The following is an 18,299-nucleotide window of genomic DNA, read 5'->3' on the forward strand; positions in this document are numbered from 1 at the left end:
ATTTAAGGGTAAATGGGGCAATTTCAGATGCAGCCCTGGTGTTATATCCGATTATGAGTCTCTGTGTGGTGGTCAGGGGCGAAGGTGGCGCCCCCTGCTGTCCTGGAGGAGGAGGTGCGTCTGAGCTCGCAGCCGGCCAGCAGAAACCAGGAGGTGTGTGGAGGACGAAACCTCAAACGCAAGAGACCCAAGACGGACAGCAGCAAACCGGCACGCAAGAAGAAGAAAGGTACTGGCGCTAACAGAACGTTGATGTATTAAATGGTGGTGATGTCATGTAGCTCATCAGGAAGTGTGTGTGTGTGTGAGTCAGTGCGAGCGAGCAGGCAGAGTCAGGCCCAGGACGAGACGGACCAGCGTGCTCTTCTACAGATGACCAGGCAGAGAGTGGCGTGGACACACATGGAGGACAGTCTGCTGATGCTTTGCCGCGTCGCCAGCCACTTCCTCAACCGCAAGGTACCCGCGCACTCACACACACACACTAGTGTTCGTTAACACAAAAATTATGATGGAAAATGTTTGTTAATTACCTGTTTTCTGAATAACAACATCATTAAACACTAACTATCTCAGCATGAAAGTGGAAACGCGACTGGCCCTGGCACACACTTGCAATCCCTCTTTTGGCCTGACAGTGGAAACCCAGGGCATGATGATAACAGTGATGGGAAAAATCGTGTTTCTGAATGACAGATCTAGTGATGACATGTAGATTGAGAAGAGAAGCGGTCCCAGCACTGAGCCCTGAGGCACTCCAGTAGCTAGATGATAACAGTGATGGGATAAACCATGTTTCTGAATGACAGATCTAGTGATGACATGTAGATGGAGAAGAGAAGCGGTCCCAGCACTGAGCCCTGAGGCACTCCAGTAGCTAGATGATAACAGTGATGGGGTAAACCATGTTTCTGAATGACAGACACTAGTGATGACATGTAGATGGAGAAGAGAAGCGGTCCCAGCACTGAGCCCTGAGGCACTCCAGTAGCTAGATGATAACAGTGATGGGATAAACCATGTTTCTGAATGACAGACACTAGTGATGACATGTAGATTGAGAAGAGAAGCGGTCCCAGCACTGAGCCCTGAGGCACTCCAGTAGCTAGATGATAACAGTGATGAGATAAACCATGTTTCTGAATGACAGATCCTAGTGATGACATGTAGATGGAGAAGAGAAGCGGTCCCAGCACTGAGCCCTGAGGCACCCCAATTAGCTAGATGATAACAGTGATGGGATAAACCATATTTCTGAATGACAGATCCTAGTGATGACATGTAGATGGAGAAGAGAAGTGGTCCCAGCACTGAGCCCTGAGGCACTCCAGTAGCTAGATGATAACAGTGATGGGATAGACCATGTTTCTGAATGACAGATCCTAGTGATGACATGTAGATGGAGAAGAGAAGTGGTCCCAGCACTGAGCCCTGAGGCACTCCAGTAGCTAGATGATAACAGTGATGGGATAAACCATATTTCTGAATGACAGATCCTAGTGATGACATGTAGATGGAGAAGAGAAGCGGTCCCAGCACTGAGCCCTGAGGCACTCCAGTAGCTAGATGATAACAATGATGGGATAAACCATATTTCTGAATGACAGATCCTAGTGATGACATGTAGATGGAGAAGAGAAGCGGTCCCAGCACTGAGCCCTGAGGCACTCCAGTAGCTAGATGATAACAGTGATGGGATAAACCATGTTTTTGAATGACAGACACTAGTGATGACATGTAGATAGAGAAGAGAAGTGGTCCCAGCACTGAGCCCTGAGGCACTCCAGTAGCTAGATGATAACAGTGATGGGATAAACCATGTTTCTGAATGACAGACACTAGTGATGACATGTAGATGGAGAAGAGAAGTGGTCCCAGCACTGAGCCCTGAGGCACTCCAGTAGCTAGATGATAACAGTGATGGGATAAACCATGTTTCTGAATGACAGACACTAGTGATGACATGTAGATGGAGAAGAGAAGTGGTCCCAGCACTGAGCCCTGAGGCACTCCAGTAGCTAGATGATAACAGTGATGGGATAAACCATGTTTTTGAATGACAGACACTAGTGATGACATGTAGATAGAGAAGAGAAGTGGTCCCAGCACTGAGCCCTGAGGCACTCCAGTAGCTAGATGATAACAGTGATGGGATAAACCATGTTTCTGAATGACAGATCCTAGTGATGACATGTAGATGGAGAAGAGAAGCGGTCCCAGCACTGAGCCCTGAGGCTCTCCAGTAGCTAGATGATAACAGTGATGGGGATAAACCATGTTTCTGAATGACAGACACTAGTGATGACATGTAGATGGAGAAGAGAAGCGGTCCCAGCACTGAGCCCTGAGGCACTCCAGTAGCTAGATGATAACAGTGATGGGATAAACCATGTTTCTGAATGACAGACACTAGTGATGACATGTAAATGGAGAAGAGAAGCGGTCCCAGTACTGAGCCCTGAGGCACTCCAGTAGCTAGATGATAACAGTGATGGGGATAAACCATGTTTCTGAATGACAGACACTAGTGATGACATGTAGATGGAGAAGAGAAGCGGTCCCAGCACTGAGCCCTGAGGCACTCCAGTAGCTAGATGATAACAGTGATGAGATAAACCATGTTCCTGAATGACAGATCCTAGTGATGTCATCTAGATGGAGAAGAGAAGCGGTCCCAGCACTGAGCCCTGAGGCACTCCAGTAGCTAGATGATAACAGTGATGAGATAAACCATGTTCCTGAATGACAGATCCTAGTGATGTCATGTAGATGGAGAAGAGAAGTGGTCCCAGCACTGAGCCCTGAGGCACTCCAGTAGCTAGATGATCACAGTGATGGGATAAACCATGTTTCTGAATGACAGACACAGTGATGACATGTAGATGTAGAAGAGAAGCGGTCCCAGCACTGAGCCCTGAGGCACTCCAGTAGCTAGATGATAACAGTGATGAGATAAACCATGTTCCTGAATGACAGATCCTAGTGATGACATGTAGATGGAGAAGAGAAGCGGTCCCAGCACTGAGCTCTGAGGCACTCCAGTAGCTAGATGATAACAGTGATGGGATAAACCATGTTTCTGAATGACAGATCTAGTGATGACATGTAGATGTAGAAGAGAAGCGGTCCCAGCACTGAGCCCTGAGGCACTCCAGTAGCTAGATGATAACAGTGATGAGATAAACCATGTTCCTGAATGACAGATCCTAGTGATGACATGTAGATGGAGAAGAGAAGCGGTCCCAGCACTGAGCTCTGAGGCACTCCAGTAGCTAGATGATAACAGTGATGGGATAAACCATGTTTCTGAATGACAGATCTAGTGATGACATGTAGATGGAGAAGAGAAGCGGTCCCAGCACTGAGCCCTGAGGCACTCCAGTAGCTAGATGATAACAGTGATGAGATAAACCATGTTCCTGAATGACAGATCCTAGTGATGACATGTAGATGGAGAAGAGAAGCGGTCCCAGCACTGAGCCCTGAGGCACTCCAGTAGCTAGATGATAACAGTGATGGGATAAACCATGTTTCTGAATGACAGATCTAGTGATGTCATGTAGATGGAGAAGAGAAGCGGTCCCAGCACTGAGCCCTGAGGCACTCCAGTAGCTAGATGATAACAGTGATGGGATAAACCATGTTTCTGAATGACAGATCTAGTGATGTCATGTAGATGGAGAAGAGAAGCGGTCCCAGGACTGAGCCCTGAGGCACTCCAGTAGCTAGATGATAACAGTGATGGGGTAAACCATGTTTCTGAATGACAGATCCTAGTGATGACATGTAGATGGAGAAGAGAAGCGGTCCCAGCACTGAGCCCTGAGGCACTCCAGTAGCTAGATGATAACAGTGATGGGATAAACCATGTTTCTGAATGACAGATCTAGTGATGACATGTAGATGGAGAAGAGAAGCGGTCCCAGCACTGAGCCCTGAGGCACTCCAGTAGCTAGATGATAACAGTGATGGGATAAACCATGTTTCTGAATGACAGATCCTAGTGATGACATGTAGATGGAGAAGAGAAGCGGTCCCAGCACTGAGCCCTGAGGCACTCCAGTAGCTAGATGATAACAGTGATGGGGTAAACCATGTTTCTGAATGACAGATCCTAGTGATGACATGTAGATGGAGAAGAGAAGCGGTCCCAGCACTGAGCCCTGAGGCACTCCAGTAGCTAGATGATAACAGTGATGGGATAAACCATGTTTCTGAATGACAGATCTAGTGATGACATGTAGATGTAGAAGAGAAGCGGTCCCAGCACTGAGCCCTGAGGCACTCCAGTAGCTAGATGATAACAGTGATGGGATAAACCATGTTTCTGAATGACAGATCTAGTGATGACATGTAGATGGAGAAGAGAAGCGGTCCCAGCACTGAGCCCTGAGGCACTCCAGTAGCTAGATGATAACAGTGATGGGATAAACCATGTTTCTGAATGACAGATCTAGTGATGTCATGTAGATGGAGAAGAGAAGCGGTCCCAGGACTGAGCCCTGAGGCACTCCAGTAGCTAGATGATAACAGTGATGGGGTAAACCATGTTTCTGAATGACAGACACTAGTGATGACATGTAGATGGAGAAGAGAAGCGGTCCCAGCACTGAGCCCTGAGGCACTCCAGTAGCTAGATGATAACAGTGATGGGATAAACCATGTTTCTGAATGACAGATCTAGTGATGACATGTAGATGGAGAAGAGAAGCGGTCCCAGCACTGAGCCCTGAGGCACTCCAGTAGCTAGATGATAACAGTGATGGGATAAACCATGTTTCTGAATGACAGATCTAGTGATGACATGTAGATGGAGAAGAGAAGCGGTCCCAGCACTGAGCCCTGAGGCACTCCAGTAGCTAGTTGATAACAGTGATGGGGTAAACCATGTTTCTGAATGACAGATCCTAGTGATGACATGTAGATGGAGAAGAGAAGCGGTCCCAGCACTGAGCCCTGAGGCACTCCAGTAGCTAGATGATAACAGTGATGGGGATAAACCATGTTTCTGAATGACAGACACTAGTGATGACATGTAGATGGAGAAGAGAAGCGGTCCCAGCACTGAGCCCTGAGGCACTCCAGTAGCTAGATGATAACAGTGATGGGATAAACCATGTTTCTGAATGACAGATCTAGTGATGACATGTAGATGGAGAAGAGAAGTGGTCCCAGCACTGAGCCCTGAGGCACTCCAGTAGCTAGATGATAACAGTGATGGGATAAACCATGTTTCTGAATGACAGATCTAGTGATGACATGTAGATGGAGAAGAGAAGTGGTCCCAGCACTGAGCCCTGAGGCACTCCAGTAGCTAGATGATAACAGTGATGGGGATAAACCATGTTTCTGAATGACAGACACTAGTGATGACATGTAGATGGAGAAGAGAAGCGGTCCCAGCACTGAGCCCTGAGGCACTCCAGTAGCTAGATGATAACAGTGATGGGATAAACCATGTTTCTGAATGACAGACACTAGTGATGACATGTAGATTGAGAAGAGAAGTGGTCCCAGCACTGAGCCCTGAGGCACTCCAGTAGCTAGATGATAACAGTGATGGGATAAACCATGTTTCTGAATGACAGATCCTAGTGATGACATGTAGATGGAGAAGAGAAGCGGTCCCAGCACTGAGCCCTGAGGCACTCCAGTAGCTAGATGATAACAGTGATGGGATAAACCATGTTTCTGAATGACAGACACTAGTGATGACATGTAGATGGAGAAGAGAAGCGGTCCCAGCACTGAGCCCTGAGGCACTCCAGTAGCTAGATGATAACAGTGATGGGATAAACCATGTTTCTGAATGACAGATCTAGTGATGACATGTAGATGGAGAAGAGAAGCGGTCCCAGCACTGAGCCCTGAGGCACTCCAGTAGCTAGATGATAACAGTGATGGGATAAACCATGTTTCTGAATGACAGATCTAGTGATGACATGTAGATGGAGAAGAGAAGCGGTCCCAGCACTGAGCCCTGAGGCACTCCAGTAGCTAGATGATAACAGTGATGGGGATAAACCATGTTTCTGAATGACAGATCTAGTGATGACATGTAGATGGAGAAGAGAAGCGGTCCCAGCACTGAGCCCTGAGACACTCCAGTAGCTAGATGATAACAGTGATGGGGATAAACCATGTTTCTGAATGACAGATCTAGTGATGACATGTAGATGGAGAAGAGAAGCGGTCCCAGCACTGAGCCCTGAGACACTCCAGTAGCTAGATGATAACAGTGATGGGGATAAACCATGTTTCTGAATGACAGATCTAGTGATGACATGTAGATGGAGAAGAGAAGCGGTCCCAGCACTGAGCCCTGAGGCACTCCAGTAGCTAGATGATAACAGTGATGGGATAAACCATGTTTCTGAATGACAGATCTAGTGATGACATGTAGATGGAGAAGAGAAGCGGTCCCAGCACTGAGCCCTGAGGCACTCCAGTAGCTAGATGATAACAGTGATGGGGATAAACCATGTTTCTGAATGACAGATCTAGTGATGACATGTAGATGGAGAAGAGAAGCGGTCCCAGCACTGAGCCCTGAGGCACTCCAGTATCTAGATGATAACAGTGATGGGATAAACCATGTTTCTGAATGACAGACACTAGTGATGACATGTAGATGGAGAAGAGAAGCGGTCCCAGCACTGAGCCCTGAGGCACTCCAGTAGCTAGATGATAACAGTGATGAGATAAACCATGTTTCTGAATGACAGACACTAGTGATGACATGTAGATGGAGAAGAGAAGCGGTCCCAGCACTGAGCCCTGAGGCACTCCAGTAGCTAGATGATTACAGTGATGAGATAAACCATGTTTCTGAATGACAGATCTAGTGATGGCATGTAGATGGAGAAGAGAAGCGGTCCCAGCACTGAGCCCTGAGGCACTCCAGTAGCTAGATGATAACAGTGATGGGATAAACCATGTTTCTGAATGACAGACACTAGTGATGACATGTAGATGGGGAAGAGAAGCGGTCCCAGCACTGAGCCCTGAGGCACTCCAGTAGCTAGATGATAACAGTGATGGGATAAACCATGTTTCTGAATGACAGATCTAGTGATGACATGTAGATGGAGAAGAGAAGTGGTCCCAGCACTGAGCCCTGAGGCACTCCAGTAGCTAGATGATAACAGTGATGGGGTAAACCATGTTTCTGAATGACAGACACTAGTGATGACATGTAGATGGAGAAGAGAAGCGGTCCCAGCACTGAGCCCTGAGGCACTCCAGTAGTTAGATGATAACAGTGATGGGATAAACCATGTTTCTGAATGACAGATCTAGTGATGACATGTAGATGGAGAAGAGAAGCGGTCCCAGCACTGAGCCCTGAGGCACTCCAGTAGCTAGATGATTACAGTGATGAGATAAACCATGTTTCTGAATGACAGATCTAGTGATGGCATGTAGATGGAGAAGAGAAGCGGTCCCAGCACTGAGCCCTGAGGCACTCCAGTAGCTAGATGATAACAGTGATGGGATAAACCATGTTTCTGAATGACAGATCTAGTGATGACATGTAGATAGAGAAGAGAAGTGGTCCCAGCACTGAGCCCTGAGGCACTCCAGTAGCTAGATGATAACAGTGATGGGGTAAACCATGTTTCTGAATGACAGATCTAGTGATGACATGTAGATGGAGAAGAGAAGCGGTCCCAGCACTGAGCCCTGAGGCACTCCAGTAGCTAGATGATAACAGTGATGGGATAAACCATGTTTCTGAATGACAGACACTAGTGATGACATGTAGATGGGGAAGAGAAGCGGTCCCAGCACTGAGCCCTGAGGCACTCCAGTAGCTAGATGATAACAGTGATGAGATAAACCATGTTTCTGAATGACAGATCCTAGTGATGACATGTAGATGGAGAAGAGAAGCGGTCCCAGCACTGAGCCCTGAGGCACTCCAGTAGCTAGATGATAACAGTGATGGGATAAACCATGTTTCTGAATGACAGATCTAGTGATGACATGTAGATGGAGAAGAGAAGCGGTCCCAGCACTGAGCCCTGAGGCACTCCAGTAGCTAGATGATAACAGTGATGGGATAAACCATGTTTCTGAATGACAGATCCTAGTGATGACATGTAGATGGAGAAGAGAAGCGGTCCCAGCACTGAGCCCTGAGGCACTCCAGTAGCTAGATGATAACAGTGATGGGGTAAACCATGTTTCTGAATGACAGATCCTAGTGATGACATGTAGATGGAGAAGAGAAGCGGTCCCAGCACTGAGCCCTGAGGCACTCCAGTAGCTAGATGATAACAGTGATGGGATAAACCATGTTTTTGAATGACAGACACTAGTGATGACATGTAGATAGAGAAGAGAAGTGGTCCCAGCACTGAGCCCTGAGGCACTCCAGTAGCTAGATGATAACAGTGATGGGATAAACCATGTTTCTGAATGACAGACACTAGTGATGACATGTAGATGGAGAAGAGAAGTGGTCCCAGCACTGAGCCCTGAGGCACTCCAGTAGCTAGATGATAACAGTGATGGGATAAACCATGTTTCTGAATGACAGACACTAGTGATGACATGTAGATGGAGAAGAGAAGTGGTCCCAGCACTGAGCCCTGAGGCACTCCAGTAGCTAGATGATAACAGTGATGGGATAAACCATGTTTTTGAATGACAGACACTAGTGATGACATGTAGATAGAGAAGAGAAGTGGTCCCAGCACTGAGCCCTGAGGCACTCCAGTAGCTAGATGATAACAGTGATGGGATAAACCATGTTTCTGAATGACAGATCCTAGTGATGACATGTAGATGGAGAAGAGAAGCGGTCCCAGCACTGAGCCCTGAGGCTCTCCAGTAGCTAGATGATAACAGTGATGGGGATAAACCATGTTTCTGAATGACAGACACTAGTGATGACATGTAGATGGAGAAGAGAAGCGGTCCCAGCACTGAGCCCTGAGGCACTCCAGTAGCTAGATGATAACAGTGATGGGATAAACCATGTTTCTGAATGACAGACACTAGTGATGACATGTAAATGGAGAAGAGAAGCGGTCCCAGTACTGAGCCCTGAGGCACTCCAGTAGCTAGATGATAACAGTGATGGGGATAAACCATGTTTCTGAATGACAGACACTAGTGATGACATGTAGATGGAGAAGAGAAGCGGTCCCAGCACTGAGCCCTGAGGCACTCCAGTAGCTAGATGATAACAGTGATGAGATAAACCATGTTCCTGAATGACAGATCCTAGTGATGTCATCTAGATGGAGAAGAGAAGCGGTCCCAGCACTGAGCCCTGAGGCACTCCAGTAGCTAGATGATAACAGTGATGAGATAAACCATGTTCCTGAATGACAGATCCTAGTGATGTCATGTAGATGGAGAAGAGAAGTGGTCCCAGCACTGAGCCCTGAGGCACTCCAGTAGCTAGATGATCACAGTGATGGGATAAACCATGTTTCTGAATGACAGACACAGTGATGACATGTAGATGTAGAAGAGAAGCGGTCCCAGCACTGAGCCCTGAGGCACTCCAGTAGCTAGATGATAACAGTGATGAGATAAACCATGTTCCTGAATGACAGATCCTAGTGATGACATGTAGATGGAGAAGAGAAGCGGTCCCAGCACTGAGCTCTGAGGCACTCCAGTAGCTAGATGATAACAGTGATGGGATAAACCATGTTTCTGAATGACAGATCTAGTGATGACATGTAGATGTAGAAGAGAAGCGGTCCCAGCACTGAGCCCTGAGGCACTCCAGTAGCTAGATGATAACAGTGATGAGATAAACCATGTTCCTGAATGACAGATCCTAGTGATGACATGTAGATGGAGAAGAGAAGCGGTCCCAGCACTGAGCTCTGAGGCACTCCAGTAGCTAGATGATAACAGTGATGGGATAAACCATGTTTCTGAATGACAGATCTAGTGATGACATGTAGATGGAGAAGAGAAGCGGTCCCAGCACTGAGCCCTGAGGCACTCCAGTAGCTAGATGATAACAGTGATGAGATAAACCATGTTCCTGAATGACAGATCCTAGTGATGACATGTAGATGGAGAAGAGAAGCGGTCCCAGCACTGAGCCCTGAGGCACTCCAGTAGCTAGATGATAACAGTGATGGGATAAACCATGTTTCTGAATGACAGATCTAGTGATGTCATGTAGATGGAGAAGAGAAGCGGTCCCAGCACTGAGCCCTGAGGCACTCCAGTAGCTAGATGATAACAGTGATGGGGATAAACCATGTTTCTGAATGACAGATCTAGTGATGACATGTAGATGGAGAAGAGAAGCGGTCCCAGCACTGAGCCCTGAGGCACTCCAGTATCTAGATGATAACAGTGATGGGATAAACCATGTTTCTGAATGACAGACACTAGTGATGACATGTAGATGGAGAAGAGAAGCGGTCCCAGCACTGAGCCCTGAGGCACTCCAGTAGCTAGATGATAACAGTGATGAGATAAACCATGTTTCTGAATGACAGACACTAGTGATGACATGTAGATGGAGAAGAGAAGCGGTCCCAGCACTGAGCCCTGAGGCACTCCAGTAGCTAGATGATTACAGTGATGAGATAAACCATGTTTCTGAATGACAGATCTAGTGATGGCATGTAGATGGAGAAGAGAAGCGGTCCCAGCACTGAGCCCTGAGGCACTCCAGTAGCTAGATGATAACAGTGATGGGATAAACCATGTTTCTGAATGACAGACACTAGTGATGACATGTAGATGGGGAAGAGAAGCGGTCCCAGCACTGAGCCCTGAGGCACTCCAGTAGCTAGATGATAACAGTGATGGGATAAACCATGTTTCTGAATGACAGATCTAGTGATGACATGTAGATGGAGAAGAGAAGTGGTCCCAGCACTGAGCCCTGAGGCACTCCAGTAGCTAGATGATAACAGTGATGGGGTAAACCATGTTTCTGAATGACAGACACTAGTGATGACATGTAGATGGAGAAGAGAAGCGGTCCCAGCACTGAGCCCTGAGGCACTCCAGTAGTTAGATGATAACAGTGATGGGATAAACCATGTTTCTGAATGACAGATCTAGTGATGACATGTAGATGGAGAAGAGAAGCGGTCCCAGCACTGAGCCCTGAGGCACTCCAGTAGCTAGATGATTACAGTGATGAGATAAACCATGTTTCTGAATGACAGATCTAGTGATGGCATGTAGATGGAGAAGAGAAGCGGTCCCAGCACTGAGCCCTGAGGCACTCCAGTAGCTAGATGATAACAGTGATGGGATAAACCATGTTTCTGAATGACAGATCTAGTGATGACATGTAGATAGAGAAGAGAAGTGGTCCCAGCACTGAGCCCTGAGGCACTCCAGTAGCTAGATGATAACAGTGATGGGGTAAACCATGTTTCTGAATGACAGATCTAGTGATGACATGTAGATGGAGAAGAGAAGCGGTCCCAGCACTGAGCCCTGAGGCACTCCAGTAGCTAGATGATAACAGTGATGGGATAAACCATGTTTCTGAATGACAGACACTAGTGATGACATGTAGATGGGGAAGAGAAGCGGTCCCAGCACTGAGCCCTGAGGCACTCCAGTAGCTAGATGATAACAGTGATGAGATAAACCATGTTTCTGAATGACAGATCCTAGTGATGACATGTAGATGGAGAAGAGAAGCGGTCCCAGCACTGAGCCCTGAGGCACTCCAGTAGCTAGATGATAACAGTGATGGGATAAACCATGTTTCTGAATGACAGATCTAGTGATGACATGTAGATGGAGAAGAGAAGCGGTCCCAGCACTGAGCCCTGAGGCACTCCAGTAGCTAGATGATAACAGTGATGGGATAAACCATGTTTCTGAATGACAGATCCTAGTGATGACATGTAGATGGAGAAGAGAAGCGGTCCCAGCACTGAGCCCTGAGGCACTCCAGTAGCTAGATGATAACAGTGATGGGGTAAACCATGTTTCTGAATGACAGATCCTAGTGATGACATGTAGATGGAGAAGAGAAGCGGTCCCAGCACTGAGCCCTGAGGCACTCCAGTAGCTAGATGATAACAGTGATGGGATAAACCATGTTTTTGAATGACAGACACTAGTGATGACATGTAGATAGAGAAGAGAAGTGGTCCCAGCACTGAGCCCTGAGGCACTCCAGTAGCTAGATGATAACAGTGATGGGATAAACCATGTTTCTGAATGACAGACACTAGTGATGACATGTAGATGGAGAAGAGAAGTGGTCCCAGCACTGAGCCCTGAGGCACTCCAGTAGCTAGATGATAACAGTGATGGGATAAACCATGTTTCTGAATGACAGACACTAGTGATGACATGTAGATGGAGAAGAGAAGTGGTCCCAGCACTGAGCCCTGAGGCACTCCAGTAGCTAGATGATAACAGTGATGGGATAAACCATGTTTTTGAATGACAGACACTAGTGATGACATGTAGATAGAGAAGAGAAGTGGTCCCAGCACTGAGCCCTGAGGCACTCCAGTAGCTAGATGATAACAGTGATGGGATAAACCATGTTTCTGAATGACAGATCCTAGTGATGACATGTAGATGGAGAAGAGAAGCGGTCCCAGCACTGAGCCCTGAGGCTCTCCAGTAGCTAGATGATAACAGTGATGGGGATAAACCATGTTTCTGAATGACAGACACTAGTGATGACATGTAGATGGAGAAGAGAAGCGGTCCCAGCACTGAGCCCTGAGGCACTCCAGTAGCTAGATGATAACAGTGATGGGATAAACCATGTTTCTGAATGACAGACACTAGTGATGACATGTAAATGGAGAAGAGAAGCGGTCCCAGTACTGAGCCCTGAGGCACTCCAGTAGCTAGATGATAACAGTGATGGGGATAAACCATGTTTCTGAATGACAGACACTAGTGATGACATGTAGATGGAGAAGAGAAGCGGTCCCAGCACTGAGCCCTGAGGCACTCCAGTAGCTAGATGATAACAGTGATGAGATAAACCATGTTCCTGAATGACAGATCCTAGTGATGTCATCTAGATGGAGAAGAGAAGCGGTCCCAGCACTGAGCCCTGAGGCACTCCAGTAGCTAGATGATAACAGTGATGAGATAAACCATGTTCCTGAATGACAGATCCTAGTGATGTCATGTAGATGGAGAAGAGAAGTGGTCCCAGCACTGAGCCCTGAGGCACTCCAGTAGCTAGATGATCACAGTGATGGGATAAACCATGTTTCTGAATGACAGACACAGTGATGACATGTAGATGTAGAAGAGAAGCGGTCCCAGCACTGAGCCCTGAGGCACTCCAGTAGCTAGATGATAACAGTGATGAGATAAACCATGTTCCTGAATGACAGATCCTAGTGATGACATGTAGATGGAGAAGAGAAGCGGTCCCAGCACTGAGCTCTGAGGCACTCCAGTAGCTAGATGATAACAGTGATGGGATAAACCATGTTTCTGAATGACAGATCTAGTGATGACATGTAGATGTAGAAGAGAAGCGGTCCCAGCACTGAGCCCTGAGGCACTCCAGTAGCTAGATGATAACAGTGATGAGATAAACCATGTTCCTGAATGACAGATCCTAGTGATGACATGTAGATGGAGAAGAGAAGCGGTCCCAGCACTGAGCTCTGAGGCACTCCAGTAGCTAGATGATAACAGTGATGGGATAAACCATGTTTCTGAATGACAGATCTAGTGATGACATGTAGATGGAGAAGAGAAGCGGTCCCAGCACTGAGCCCTGAGGCACTCCAGTAGCTAGATGATAACAGTGATGAGATAAACCATGTTCCTGAATGACAGATCCTAGTGATGACATGTAGATGGAGAAGAGAAGCGGTCCCAGCACTGAGCCCTGAGGCACTCCAGTAGCTAGATGATAACAGTGATGGGATAAACCATGTTTCTGAATGACAGATCTAGTGATGTCATGTAGATGGAGAAGAGAAGCGGTCCCAGCACTGAGCCCTGAGGCACTCCAGTAGCTAGATGATAACAGTGATGGGATAAACCATGTTTCTGAATGACAGATCTAGTGATGTCATGTAGATGGAGAAGAGAAGCGGTCCCAGGACTGAGCCCTGAGGCACTCCAGTAGCTAGATGATAACAGTGATGGGGTAAACCATGTTTCTGAATGACAGATCCTAGTGATGACATGTAGATGGAGAAGAGAAGCGGTCCCAGCACTGAGCCCTGAGGCACTCCAGTAGCTAGATGATAACAGTGATGGGATAAACCATGTTTCTGAATGACAGATCTAGTGATGACATGTAGATGGAGAAGAGAAGCGGTCCCAGCACTGAGCCCTGAGGCACTCCAGTAGCTAGATGATAACAGTGATGGGATAAACCATGTTTCTGAATGACAGATCCTAGTGATGACATGTAGATGGAGAAGAGAAGCGGTCCCAGCACTGAGCCCTGAGGCACTCCAGTAGCTAGATGATAACAGTGATGGGGTAAACCATGTTTCTGAATGACAGATCCTAGTGATGACATGTAGATGGAGAAGAGAAGCGGTCCCAGCACTGAGCCCTGAGGCACTCCAGTAGCTAGATGATAACAGTGATGGGATAAACCATGTTTCTGAATGACAGATCTAGTGATGACATGTAGATGTAGAAGAGAAGCGGTCCCAGCACTGAGCCCTGAGGCACTCCAGTAGCTAGATGATAACAGTGATGGGATAAACCATGTTTCTGAATGACAGATCTAGTGATGACATGTAGATGGAGAAGAGAAGCGGTCCCAGCACTGAGCCCTGAGGCACTCCAGTAGCTAGATGATAACAGTGATGGGATAAACCATGTTTCTGAATGACAGATCTAGTGATGTCATGTAGATGGAGAAGAGAAGCGGTCCCAGGACTGAGCCCTGAGGCACTCCAGTAGCTAGATGATAACAGTGATGGGGTAAACCATGTTTCTGAATGACAGACACTAGTGATGACATGTAGATGGAGAAGAGAAGCGGTCCCAGCACTGAGCCCTGAGGCACTCCAGTAGCTAGATGATAACAGTGATGGGATAAACCATGTTTCTGAATGACAGATCTAGTGATGACATGTAGATGGAGAAGAGAAGCGGTCCCAGCACTGAGCCCTGAGGCACTCCAGTAGCTAGATGATAACAGTGATGGGATAAACCATGTTTCTGAATGACAGATCTAGTGATGACATGTAGATGGAGAAGAGAAGCGGTCCCAGCACTGAGCCCTGAGGCACTCCAGTAGCTAGTTGATAACAGTGATGGGGTAAACCATGTTTCTGAATGACAGATCCTAGTGATGACATGTAGATGGAGAAGAGAAGCGGTCCCAGCACTGAGCCCTGAGGCACTCCAGTAGCTAGATGATAACAGTGATGGGGATAAACCATGTTTCTGAATGACAGACACTAGTGATGACATGTAGATGGAGAAGAGAAGCGGTCCCAGCACTGAGCCCTGAGGCACTCCAGTAGCTAGATGATAACAGTGATGGGATAAACCATGTTTCTGAATGACAGATCTAGTGATGACATGTAGATGGAGAAGAGAAGTGGTCCCAGCACTGAGCCCTGAGGCACTCCAGTAGCTAGATGATAACAGTGATGGGATAAACCATGTTTCTGAATGACAGATCTAGTGATGACATGTAGATGGAGAAGAGAAGTGGTCCCAGCACTGAGCCCTGAGGCACTCCAGTAGCTAGATGATAACAGTGATGGGGATAAACCATGTTTCTGAATGACAGACACTAGTGATGACATGTAGATGGAGAAGAGAAGCGGTCCCAGCACTGAGCCCTGAGGCACTCCAGTAGCTAGATGATAACAGTGATGGGATAAACCATGTTTCTGAATGACAGACACTAGTGATGACATGTAGATTGAGAAGAGAAGTGGTCCCAGCACTGAGCCCTGAGGCACTCCAGTAGCTAGATGATAACAGTGATGGGATAAACCATGTTTCTGAATGACAGATCCTAGTGATGACATGTAGATGGAGAAGAGAAGCGGTCCCAGCACTGAGCCCTGAGGCACTCCAGTAGCTAGATGATAACAGTGATGGGATAAACCATGTTTCTGAATGACAGACACTAGTGATGACATGTAGATGGAGAAGAGAAGCGGTCCCAGCACTGAGCCCTGAGGCACTCCAGTAGCTAGATGATAACAGTGATGGGATAAACCATGTTTCTGAATGACAGATCTAGTGATGACATGTAGATGGAGAAGAGAAGCGGTCCCAGCACTGAGCCCTGAGGCACTCCAGTAGCTAGATGATAACAGTGATGGGATAAACCATGTTTCTGAATGACAGATCTAGTGATGACATGTAGATGGAGAAGAGAAGCGGTCCCAGCACTGAGCCCTGAGGCACTCCAGTAGCTAGATGATAACAGTGATGGGGATAAACCATGTTTCTGAATGACAGATCTAGTGATGACATGTAGATGGAGAAGAGAAGCGGTCCCAGCACTGAGCCCTGAGACACTCCAGTAGCTAGATGATAACAGTGATGGGGATAAACCATGTTTCTGAATGACAGATCTAGTGATGACATGTAGATGGAGAAGAGAAGCGGTCCCAGCACTGAGCCCTGAGACACTCCAGTAGCTAGATGATAACAGTGATGGGGATAAACCATGTTTCTGAATGACAGATCTAGTGATGACATGTAGATGGAGAAGAGAAGCGGTCCCAGCACTGAGCCCTGAGGCACTCCAGTAGCTAGATGATAACAGTGATGGGATAAACCATGTTTCTGAATGACAGATCTAGTGATGACATGTAGATGGAGAAGAGAAGCGGTCCCAGCACTGAGCCCTGAGGCACTCCAGTAGCTAGATGATAACAGTGATGGGGATAAACCATGTTTCTGAATGACAGATCTAGTGATGACATGTAGATGGAGAAGAGAAGCGGTCCCAGCACTGAGCCCTGAGGCACTCCAGTATCTAGATGATAACAGTGATGGGATAAACCATGTTTCTGAATGACAGACACTAGTGATGACATGTAGATGGAGAAGAGAAGCGGTCCCAGCACTGAGCCCTGAGGCACTCCAGTAGCTAGATGATAACAGTGATGAGATAAACCATGTTTCTGAATGACAGACACTAGTGATGACATGTAGATGGAGAAGAGAAGCGGTCCCAGCACTGAGCCCTGAGGCACTCCAGTAGCTAGATGATTACAGTGATGAGATAAACCATGTTTCTGAATGACAGATCTAGTGATGGCATGTAGATGGAGAAGAGAAGCGGTCCCAGCACTGAGCCCTGAGGCACTCCAGTAGCTAGATGATAACAGTGATGGGATAAACCATGTTTCTGAATGACAGACACTAGTGATGACATGTAGATGGGGAAGAGAAGCGGTCCCAGCACTGAGCCCTGAGGCACTCCAGTAGCTAGATGATAACAGTGATGGGATAAACCATGTTTCTGAATGACAGATCTAGTGATGACATGTAGATGGAGAAGAGAAGTGGTCCCAGCACTGAGCCCTGAGGCACTCCAGTAGCTAGATGATAACAGTGATGGGGTAAACCATGTTTCTGAATGACAGACACTAGTGATGACATGTAGATGGAGAAGAGAAGCGGTCCCAGCACTGAGCCCTGAGGCACTCCAGTAGTTAGATGATAACAGTGATGGGATAAACCATGTTTCTGAATGACAGATCTAGTGATGACATGTAGATGGAGAAGAGAAGCGGTCCCAGCACTGAGCCCTGAGGCACTCCAGTAGCTAGATGATTACAGTGATGAGATAAACCATGTTTCTGAATGACAGATCTAGTGATGGCATGTAGATGGAGAAGAGAAGCGGTCCCAGCACTGAGCCCTGAGGCACTCCAGTAGCTAGATGATAACAGTGATGGGATAAACCATGTTTCTGAATGACAGATCTAGTGATGACATGTAGATAGAGAAGAGAAGTGGTCCCAGCACTGAGCCCTGAGGCACTCCAGTAGCTAGATGATAACAGTGATGGGGTAAACCATGTTTCTGAATGACAGATCTAGTGATGACATGTAGATGGAGAAGAGAAGCGGTCCCAGCACTGAGCCCTGAGGCACTCCAGTAGCTAGATGATAACAGTGATGGGATAAACCATGTTTCTGAATGACAGACACTAGTGATGACATGTAGATGGGGAAGAGAAGCGGTCCCAGCACTGAGCCCTGAGGCACTCCAGTAGCTAGATGATAACAGTGATGAGATAAACCATGTTTCTGAATGACAGATCCTAGTGATGACATGTAGATGGAGAAGAGAAGCGGTCCCAGCACTGAGCCCTGAGGCACTCCAGTAGCTAGATGATAACAGTGATGGGATAA

General features: G+C 47.1%; 1 protein-coding gene across 4 annotated transcripts in view; it reads left to right on the forward strand.

Moving 5' to 3' along the window:
• gtf3c1 (general transcription factor IIIC subunit 1) overlaps nucleotides 1-18,299 on the forward strand; it is a 101,680-nt gene that overhangs the window by 20,823 nt on the left and 62,558 nt on the right. For all 4 annotated transcript variants that reach the window (XR_014029754.1, XM_081360146.1, XM_081360147.1 and 1 more), the window contains 2 exons: nucleotides 77-229; nucleotides 314-459. Coding sequence is in view for 3 of the 4 variants with exons in the window: in XM_081360146.1 (XP_081216272.1) it covers nucleotides 77-229; nucleotides 314-459 (299 nt within the window). In the remaining variant the exon portion in view is untranslated. The remainder of the gene's footprint in view (nucleotides 1-76; nucleotides 230-313; nucleotides 460-18,299) is intronic.

The sequence above is a fragment of the Scardinius erythrophthalmus genome, assembly GCF_964197995.2.
Source record: "Scardinius erythrophthalmus genome assembly, chromosome: 3".
NCBI lineage: Eukaryota > Metazoa > Chordata > Actinopteri > Cypriniformes > Leuciscidae > Scardinius > Scardinius erythrophthalmus.